The 10643-nt window shown below is 57.9% G+C and overlaps 1 protein-coding gene across 1 annotated transcript; it reads right to left on the bottom strand.

The window, feature by feature from the left end:
- Positions 1-9150: 9150 nt before the first annotated feature.
- Positions 9151-10151, bottom strand: LOC128948322 (olfactory receptor 14A16-like). Its single transcript, XM_054292982.1, has one exon. The coding sequence runs from the start codon at positions 10149-10151 to the stop codon at positions 9219-9221; it is 933 nt and encodes a 310-aa protein (XP_054148957.1). The 3' UTR covers positions 9151-9218.
- Positions 10152-10643: the final 492 nt, after the last annotated feature.

The raw sequence follows: 10643 nt of genomic DNA, 5'->3' as shown, positions 1-10643 counted from the left end.
GGGCTGCCATCTCCAGTCCCTGCTGGCACTGGGGGCTCCCAGGTGCCTCAGGCTGCTGTGACACCACTGCACACGGGAGGGAAGAGGGGCAGGGGCTGTGCTCAAAGTCAGCTCCATCTGCTGCTGCTGCTGCTGCTGCTGCTGCTGCTGCAGCTGCTGCTGTGGGGTCATTTGTGCGGCCCTGGCCCAGAGTCAGGGATCAGATCCTGCCAGTCTCTTCCAGCCCTGGCTGCTCAGAGTTTGGGCCTTGGAGCCTCAGGTGGCCAAAGGCAGCTGCTGCTGGTCCCTCTGTGTGCCCGAGTTCAGCAGTGCTGCTCCATCAGTCTGTGCCCAGCAACGGGGAAAAGCCTCAGCCCTGCCGGGCCAGGAGCTGCCGGGCTCTGCCTGAGCAGCTCAGCCAGCAGAAAGGGAGCTGCTCCACACGGGAACCAGGAGCAAAGGACATTCCTTTTGTAGGACATGTTTTCTACTGAAAGGGAAAAAAAAACAAAAAGAAAAAAAAAACAAACTAGGTAAATTGTAAAAGATAAGAATAAAATCCAAGTGTTAGTGAAAAAACATAACATGTCAGTGAAAAAACCAAAACATAAATGCAAAGTTACATTATTTGCATTAAGAGGTAAGTGATCTTTTTAAAAAGAGAACTCAGTCATTTACATTGTAAATGTGCTGACGGCATGGATCCATCTTACTGATCTCAGCCGCCTTTTAAAAGATTTTGGGCTTTGTTTCCAACATTGGTATTTGAAATTGTGGTCAAAGCAAGAGGAGATTGCTTTGTGCCCTTCCAGCTCCAAGCAGGACTGGGAATGGAAACTGTCAAAGCCCAAATCCTTTAGAAGATGACCTTCCTTCTCAGCCTGGGAATGAGCTGCACATTCCCTTTGAAACTGTCAGGGATTTCTTGGAGACACAAAGTCCCACTGACAACTTTTTGCTCTGGTTTGGCAGTGCAGAAGGGCAATTCTCCATCCATTAGCTGCAGACTGCACTGCCTCAGGAACACGGCCCACTCGCCAGCTTTGGCCCACTTGTGGCACTGCTAGAGGAGGAACAAAGTGCAATTGCACAATTCCAGCCAATCAAGAAGGAAGAATGGGACAGACAAAACACCCTGTGCAGATCCAGGTGTTCAGCCGGGACTGTGGAGAGTTCGTGTCCTTGCCAGTTGGATGTGTGTCCCCAGCTGCAATCTCTGGGCCTGCAGCAGAGTCTCACTCACCTGCCAAAGCAGAAAGCTCAGGCGCTGTGCTCGCAATGGCCTCGTCTGATGCAGAGCTGTCAGAGCAATGTGAGGGCAGAGCCAGCCCAGCTGGGCCCAGGGCTGAGCCCAGCAGAGCCCTGGCAGAGCCCAGAGCAGCGTCAGCACCCGCAGAGCCCGGCTGCAAGGAGAGAAAGCAGAAACCGCCCGTCAGCTGAGGGCTCCTGTGCCCTTGTGCCAAGGCCTGCGGTGCCCAGGCCATGCTGGCTGCGCCCAGAGCTGTGCCCAGAGCTGCCCATCCCTGCTGCCTTTGGCACAGTGCAGGAGGGCAGGACATGTGCCCAGCCTGCAGCCAGCCACGGCACATCCAGCCCTCAGCAGCTGCCCAGAGCAGGATGCTCCTGTGCTCGCTGCCAGCTCCCAAAAGCTCTGATCCCACCCTGCCAAGCACACAGGGACCCACCTCACGCCAGCCACGGCTGGAAGGAAAGCTGCTCCCAAACCATGGCCTCAGCCTTCTCCAAGGGCACGGCCCATCCACGCCACAGCTGCTCCCAAAGACTTCCCCCTCCACACTGGACCACCTTGAATGCTTCCTCTGGAAAAACAAACAACACATTATTGAAAAGAGATTAAATGCAAAAAGGGAAAACAATAAAAATTCTAAAAACTCTTATCTCTGTCAGGGCCTTGAGGAAGGCCCAACCCCTGCATGCCAAGGAAAAACCCACCCACTGGTGAGGGAAGCCCACACTTTCTCTCTTCCCCCCATCACTGCCCCCCAAAATCACGGTGACCCCAAAGCAAACAAGGGCAGTGGAGCAGCCCAGCCCTTCCTTGCCTGCACAGCAAAGCAGCTGTGCACAGGTTCTGGAGTCCCACCTCTGCTCCCACCATGGGGCTTTGTTTGTGTCGGGCTGGCTGCCCCAGCCCCAGCCCCAGCCCCAGCCCCAGCCCCAGCCCGGGGCACGGTGGGTGCTGGGGGCTGTTGGCAGGGCCAGGAGCCCACTCCCATTTCGTACCCACCCCAGCCCATCCTCCCAGCCCTGCCAAAAGCAGCTGGACAGTGACTGAAGAATGTATTGCATCTGCCCCAGCAAAGGGGGAGCCTTTGGTTCCCCGCCATGATGGGCAATGCCCAAATCTGGCAGAATTTCCCCAGGTGGGACTCATCTGCAAATTCCCTGTGGAGTTTGGCTTTGAAGAAAGTGCCAGAATCAAAGTGCATCACCTTCAGCCTCCCGTGGCCAGGCTGAGGAAGAGCTTGTCATCCCTGATGTCACCCTCGCTGTCTCCAGCAGCAGCAGCAGCAGCAGCAGCAGCATCCCCACCTTGTGGGGGTGGGGTACAGCTTCTCCAGGGGCTCCTTCTCCTTCCCTGGGGGCAGACCAGGCTCTCAGGGCTCTGCCCAGGGCCCCAGCTGTCAGGGAACCAGGACAAGCAAAACCAGCTGGGATGGTGGCCACGAGTGCTGGGCAGAGCAGATCAGCTTCAGCCCAAGGGCTGTGTGTTCCCATCCCATGACCCCGGGCAGTGACACTGGCAGCACAAAAAGCTCTGGGTTCCTTTGCTTCTCATTGCCAAGGCATATGTGGAGCAGGAACTTACCAGGGCTCTGGATCAAAGTGTGCCTGTGGCTCTCTCCCTTCTTCTATGGCAGAGGAATATCCCACATCCAAGGATCACAGAACAGGTCTTCCAGTGTGGGTCTGTCCAAGGAGTTCACAGATAAACACCACCTGATCAGATCTTTGCACTCTGGGGAGAGAAAGCAGAAACTGACGGTCAGCCAGAGAAGGCTCCTGTCTGCTTTGTCCCACTATTCCCGTCCCCAGGCCATGCTGGATGTGCCCAGTGGTGGCCCTAAACTTTCCCATCAATTCCCTGTTTTGGAGGAGAGCAGGACATGTGCCACCTCCTCAGCAGCTGCCAGAGCGGGATGCCCACGACCCCGCTGCTGGCTCCCAGCACTGGGATTCCCCCCGTGCCCAGAGAAGAGGATCCACCTTGAGAGAGCCTTTGTGGCAGCGGGAGCTGGCCCCAGCTGAGGTTCTGGCCCCTCCTGAAAGGGTGCTCCCCGCAGACCATCTGGTGCAGCAGGATGCCCAGGGACCAGACTGTTGCTGCCTCGCCATGGTACCAGCCAAAGTCGTTCCATTCTGGGGGGCTGTAGGACAGTGTTCCTATGGAATACAGATGGAGTTCATCAGGGAGATGCTGCTGCTCCCAGAGCCTGGCCCCAGCATCCTTGGGTGTGCGGGGGCTGCATCAGGGGCACACAGGGTGACCACTGCCCTCTCGCCAGCACCTGGGACTTGTGCACAAAGTTAGGGTTGGAAAAGAAGCCTCTGGTGCTGGAAGAGGGCAGCCCTGGCTAGGCCCAACCATGACATGCAAAGGAAAAACCCACTCCATGCTGGGGAAAAAACCTGCCCTTATCCTCCCTGCCTGCATTGCCCCAAAAATATTATGAAGCCAAGACAAACAGGGTGAGTGGAGCAGTCCAAGCCCTTCCTCTCGTCTGTACACCAAAGTTGCTGGGGCACAGGTTCCGCTCTCCCTCACTGCTACCCCCACCCAAAGGGGTTTTGGTCGGGCTGGCTGCCCCAGCCCAGCCCCAGTCCTGGGCAGAGTGGCTGGCAAAGGCTGCCAGCAGGGCTGGAAGATGGCTGCCCACCCAGCCCTGCTCTAAAGCAACTCAGCTGAAGATTCAGTGCCCTGACTGGCAGCAAAAGGGAGAATCCCCGCTGCCACAGCCAGCTTGGGCTGGGAGATGTTGGGCCATGAGATGACAGCAGCGGGAGCACAGCCCTGCATGGACTCACCTGCAAAGTGAGTGTAGACTGTGTCCTGCAGGTAGGTGCCACAGCCAAAGTCAATCAGTTTGGCCTGCCCGGTGTCCAGGTCTACCAGGATGTTCTCTGGCTTGATGTCGCGGTGCAGGACCCCGCAGCTGGTGCAGTGCCGCACGGCCTCCAGCACCTGGCGGAACAGCTCCCGCGCCTCCTCCTCGGGCAGGAACTGCCGTGCCCGAATGAAACGCTGCAGGTCCTGACACTGCTCTGGCCGCTCCAGCACCATCACGATGCAGTTGGGGAGCTCGAGCCACTCCAGCAGCTGGACCACACCGGGGAAGCCAGTGGACACCCTGGCCAGCAGCACGATCTCCAGGGGGGCGCTGGTGCCGTCGGGCTGCGGGAGGAGCACGATGCCGTCAGTGGGGCCGATGCCGTGCCGGACCTGGGGAAGCCCTCAGCCAGCCCGGGATGCTCTGCGCCCTGCGCTGGCCCCACGCCTGCTCTCCCTCGGGGCGTCCTAGCGACTCCCACCGTGCCGGGCCCCGGCTCATCCCCGGCAGGCAGCCCCGGCTGCTGGCCCCGCTCACTCACCAGCTCGCCCCAGTGCCGGACGCGGTTCCGTGGCACCCTTTTGATGGCCACCTGCAAGCCAAGAGCAACAGCGGGGTGAGCTCGCCACCCGCACTGCGAGCCCCATCCTCCGCCCTCCGCTCTCCTCCTCCTCCATCCCCTCCTCCTGCGCCCGCCGCTGGCCCCGCCGCTCACCGGGGCGCCGTCCGAGAGCCTCGTGGCCGCGAAGACTCTGCCGAAGCCGCCGCGCCCCAGCAGCGATCCCAGCCGGTACCGCTCCTGCAGGGCCTCCTGCGCCGTCCCTGCGGGCGGGACGCGGCTGTCAGCGCTCGGCCCGGGGCCAGCAACGGCCCCCGAGCGCCCCTCACCCGCCCCGGGCCGGCCATGCCCAGGCGTTCGCTCCCGGGAACGCGGCACGGGCGGCTCGGGGCCGGCGGCCGCGCTGCCGAGCGGCGGAGCTCGGGCCGGGGAAGCCGCAGCGGAGGCGGCGGGAGCGGCCGCGCCGCCTGTGTCCTCCGCAGGTCCCGGGAGGAGCCGGGGCCGGGGCCGGGGCCGGGGCCGGGGCCGGGGCCGGGGGCGAGACCGGCGGCGAGACCGGGGGCGAGACCGGGGGCGAGACCGGGGGCGGGGCTGGACCCTGCGTCGGGGCCGGGGCCGGGCTCGGGCCAGGCGGAGCCAAAGGGCGGCGATGCCGCCCCCGCGCCAGGCACTGATGCCCGCCCAGCAGCGCCACCGCCAGTACAGCCAGAGCCGGGCGGAGGCGAGACCGCGGCGGGACGGCCGGGGCCGGGCACGGGGCAGCCCCGCCCGGGGCCGGGGGCGGGCCGGGGGCATGGCCCGGCCCTGCAGGGGAGAGGGAGGCGGGGAGAGGAGAGGGACGCCGGGCAAGGGACCCCGAGAGAAGGGTGCCCGACAGTGGCAAAGGGAGAGAGAAAGAAAGAGCGAGAGAAAGAGAAAGAACGATTCTAGTCTATCTGCTTTTGCTGCTGTCGCCGCTGCTGCTGCCGCCGCTGCTGCCGCTGCAACTGAAGCACCGGGGCCGTTCGTCCCCGTGTCCGTTCCCCGCTCGCCCCACGAGCCCCACGTTCGAGCCCCGCGTTCGAGCCCCGCGCGCCCCGGGGACAACCCCTCCGTCTGCCCAAACACGGGAACTTTGCAGCGCTGAGCCCAGATGCAGAGCCCTGACTCCTGCACTCTGGCACAGCGATCCCCTCGCTTGCTGCTGTGCATTGTCCTTGCTGAGCGTCAAACACTGTCGGGCCACCTTCCCTTGGGGTAGGATTCCTACCTGACCCCAGCACTGCACTTACATCTCCAGTGTTGCTTTCCTGTAAAAACAGGGGAAGGAAAACTGTGTGTGGCTCATGGTATTTTAGTGTCTAAAAATCACTAAGTCACCAATCTTAGAGGTGAGGTGCATCTGGAATTACTGGGATGCAACACAGAAAAAAGGGGAGCATAGAAATAAATAGAGGAAAAGATCTTGGATTGTTTCTTTCATTTTCATTTCACTTCTGGAAAGCTGTTTCAGTTTTCCAGGAATCTTCTCCTGTCTGCTCTTCCCAAGAATCTCTCATGGAGAACAAGGTCAAGCTTCTGTCACAAGATTTGCCACCAGGAAATTACGCCACTGGTGAAATTTTCATGATGACTGTTTGTGCTGGCTTAGGGCAAATTTTGGGAGGAAATCTCCAAAAGGGGTCCGTCTAGAAAGCAAGTTCAAATGGCCCCTCCCCCTACTAGTTCAGGAAAAGACTTCCCTTGAGAAAAGCGAAAAAACCCCAGTTTATTTAACAAGTAAAGTATTCACAAGCATGAAAAATGAATAATATTAAATCAAACCTCTGACAGTGGTGAAGAGATGGCAAATTCAGAAAGTCCTTTTTGTGGGTTGTAGTTGGCTCACTCGGTCTCTCCTGAGTCCCTCTGGTGCTGGAATGCAGCGTCCCAGAGCTTGGTGGGCCACAGGTGTGAGCTGCTGCTGGTGTTTTTCTGGGTTTTCAGTCCAGAGCAGGTTTAAACAGTTCCAAGAAAAAGGAAAGCCACAGTCCGAGGAACTTCTCTTCCTAAGCTAGCTAAAACCAAATTGCTAGACCTGGGCTGTGAAGGCATTGGAAAATTTCCAAATCTGGGCACTGGCGGTCGCAGCAAACACCAGAGCTGGATGGTGCTGGTGCCAGAACCTGCAGATTTCCAAATGTTGGCTTTCTGTGCCAGCAAATCACTGGACTTGGGCTGTGCCAGCACCAGGAAGTTTTCAGATCTGGGCGCTGGCACTGCCAGCCAACACCAGATCTGGGTGGTGTCATTGCCAATGACAGAAATCTGACAGATTTGAGCTCTGCTGGCACTGAGAAATTTCCATATCTGGGTTCTGGTTACATGAAACACAAGATGTGGGGGCGGTGCCGGACCCAGTAGCAGGAAGCTGCCACAGGTTTTGGATTTCTGTGCCAGCAAATTGCTGCACTTGGGCTGTATCAGAATAGGGAAATTTCCAGATCTGAGCACTGGCAGTGGCAGCAAACACCAGGTCTGGGCACCTGTATTGGCATCAGGAAATGGCCAGATTTTGGCTTTCTGTGCCAGCAAATTGCTGGACTTGGGTTGTGCCAGCACTGGGAAATTTCCAGATCTGGGCACTTGCCCAGCACACACTAGACCTGGGCGGTGCTGGTGGCAGTGCCGGGAAGCTGCTGGGTTCTGGCTTTCTTTCCAGAAAATTGCTGCATTTTTTGCAGCCAGGTTTTGCTGGCACAGAGAAAATGCCAGATGCTAATTTCCTGTGCCAGCAAACTGCTGGAATTAGGCTGTGCAGGCATCTGAAACATTCCCGATCTGGGTACTGGTGGTGTCAGCAAACCCGAGATCGGGTTGCTGTAGGTACCAGGTCTTTGCTTGGTTTTGACTTTCTTTGCCAGCAAGTTGCTGCAATTGGGCTGTGCCAGAATAGGGAAATATCAAAATCTGGGAACTGGCAGTGCCAGCAAACATCACATTTCAGGAAGGACTGGATCTGGACCTGTTCCCTCCCTGCCCGCCTCCCTCAACAAGGTGCCAGAGGGGCTGGAGAGCAGCCAGGCAGAAAGGGACCTGCCTTTCTGAAGGCCCTGAAAGCTCCAGCAGCCCAGGTCCCTCAGCTTCTCCTGCCAGCCCCAAAGCCCATCCTGTCAGTCCTGCAGAGCCTCTGCAGCTCCTCCTCACTGCCCAGAACAGGGAGCCCCAGAGCCAGACACAGCAGCCCAGATGTGCCCCCCTGGCCTGGGGTGCCTCTGGCAAGGGAGCAGCACCAGGCACTGCAGGAGCCTGCAGACAATTCCTGCAGCACTTGTAGGATGATCCTGCTCCCCAAGGGACATTCCCATGGTGCCAAATCAGGAACTGCAATGGGGAGTGGGGCCAGAGAGGAAAGGGCATACAGGGATGGGCTGTTTGAAGGGGAGAGAACAGTGCTGGGCAGGAGGAAGAAATCTGGAACAAGAAAGAGGAGAGAAATCAAAGGTGAAGAAGAGGAAATGATCAGGGCTGTTTAGGGGTGGCTGCCACGCAGCCCTGGCTCTGAGCAACAGCATCTGCAGTGGGACAGGAAACCCCCAGCTAATGGGAACAAACTTTCTGGCTGACTGCAGAGACCAGGACAAAGCTGAGTGGTTTCCCTGGTGTCCCCCAGCCCTTGCTGGCCCCAGGGGCTGATGGCATTTGTGCTCCCTCAGGTTCATGTCCCCACAACAACAGCATGGGGGTGCTCCCCCTGCTGTGTGCAATGCAAACAGGGGCTGCTGAGCCAGTGCTGCCGTGCCTGTGCGTGCAAGGATGGGGCACCTGTGTGAGCTGGGGGAGAGGCCAGGGCTGCAGAGGGGGGATGTTGTTGGCAGCTCCATCAGGACACTCTGGGACGCTGCCCTGGGCTGTGCAGCGCACTGGGGATGGATCAGCCCCTGCTCTGCTGCTGCTTCCCGTCTGCCCCAGGGCCCTTGCAGAGCCCCAGCCATGCTGTTTGCCCCCAGCCTGCCCGCAGCCAGCCTGGGGCTGCTCATGGGGGTTTTCTGTGCTGAGCATTGGCCTGGCCATGTTCTTGAGAGAGCCTGGGCAAGGAGCCTGGAGCCCCCAGGGCCTCGCCTGAGGCGTCAGCGCTGCCCCAGCAGTGCCCATGGCCTGTCCCTGCTGCAGCCCTGGCACTGCAACCCCCAGGACTGTGCCCGGTCCCGAGAGCACTCAGGCCCTACAGCAACACCAGGGCCACCAGGGCAGCAGGGCAGGGCCACGGCAGCAGCACTGGCAACACCAAGTGCTGCCGCTGCTGCTCGGCACAGCTGCTGGGCCAGCACTGATCTGCCCCCAGCTCTGCACACAGACATTGCTGCTGCAGCTCCAGAGAAGGCAACAAAAGGGGGCATCTCTGCAGAAGACTCTACTGGGAAGTCCTTTATTTCCTTTAAAGTCACCCAGAGTGCAGCCCCTCATTGACACAGTCTGTGGCCACAGGCAAGTTGGAGAGAAAAAAAAAAATGAAAATGGCAGAAACAATGCTATTTTTTCTGGACTATATTTAAACATAAAACAAAGGAAAAGAACCTCCACAGTTAAGCCAAAAAGAAGTAGCAAAGATGACGTTGATTACAAGTTATTTGCAGATATTGCCCAGCAGTTTAATATTTCTGAAACCATCCAGTCATCAGTCTCCACACTGCAGCCTTGAGCTCCTGGTTCCTCAGGCTGTAGATGAGGGGGTTCAGGGCTGGAGGCACCACTGAGTACAGAACTGACAGGGCCAGATCCAGGGATGGGGAGGAAATGTTGAGAGGCTTCAAATAGGTAAATGTGGCTGTGCTGATAAACACGGATAGCACACCCAGGTGAGGGAGGCAGGTGGAAAAGGCTTTGTGCCATCCCTGCTCAGAGCGGATCCTCAGCACAGCTCTGAAGATCTGCACATAGGAGAAAACTATGAACACAAAACAGCCAAATACCAAACACACACTAACAGCAATTAGCCCAAGTTCCCTGAGGTTGGACTGTGAGCAAGAGAGCTTGAGGATCTGTGGGATTTCACAGAAGAACTGGCCCAGGGCATTGCCATGGCACAGGGGAAGGGAAAATGTATTGGCTGTGTGCACCAGAGCATTGAGAAAGGCACTGGCCCAGGCAGCTGCTGCCATGTGGGCACAAGCTCTGCTGCTCAGGAGGGTCCCGTAGTGCAGGGGTTTGCAGATGGACACGTAGCGGTCATAGCACATGATGGTCAGCAGATAAAACTCTGCTCCAATGAAGAACAGAAAGAAAAAGAGCTGAGCAGCACATCCAGTGTAGGAGATGGTTCTGGTGTCCCAGAGGGAATTGTGCATGGCTTTGGGGACAGTGGTGCAGATGAAGCCCAGGTCGCTGAGGGCCAGGTTGAGCAGGAAGAAGAACATGGGCGTGTGCAGGTGGTGGCCGCAGGCTACGGCGCTGATGATGAGGCCGTTGCCCAGGAGGGCAGCCAGGGAGATGCCCAGCAAGAGGCAGAAGTGCAGGAGCTGCAGCTGCCGCGTGTCTGCCAATGCCAGCAGGAGGAAGTGCCTGATGGAGCTGCTGTTGGACATTTGCTGGGGCTGCACCTGGGGACCTGTTCATGGAGAAAGGACAGTAAAGACTTAGGGGAGGTACCTGTAAACAAAATCAAGGCCATTTCCCATACATTCTCCTCTGTAACACAAAGACATGGTCTTTAATGTTTAAGAGTTCTGAGGTTTTCTTTATAAGCTCCCCCCATGTCTCTGCTGGTAGTTTTGGATATCAAACCATAAGCATGTCTGAGGCCCTCAGGGAGAACAGAGTGAGTTCCCTGGGTCAAGATGATGAATGCAGACTGAGGAGAGATGGTCTGTCATTCTGACCTGTTCAGAGTTTCTTTGGGCTTTAAACTTTCTCAGGTGGAAGGTGACCAGTTTCTTATGCTTCCCTTAAAATGCCCCCACCTACTCGTGGGAGCAGATGCATCCACCACAGCCCAGCTCCACATTTGTAGCCAAGGACTCACTTTGCTCATTTCACCAACCCAGCAGCATTTTCTGTGTCACAACACCTCTGCCTTT

This window comes from Melozone crissalis, unplaced genomic scaffold (assembly GCF_028551555.1).
Source record: "Melozone crissalis strain CALT ecotype California unplaced genomic scaffold, PUWL_Pcris_2 ptg000120l_1, whole genome shotgun sequence".
Taxonomy (NCBI): Eukaryota; Metazoa; Chordata; class Aves; order Passeriformes; family Passerellidae; genus Melozone; species Melozone crissalis.
Note: the sequence above shows the minus strand (reverse complement) of the source record. Positions and strands in the feature narration are given on the sequence as shown.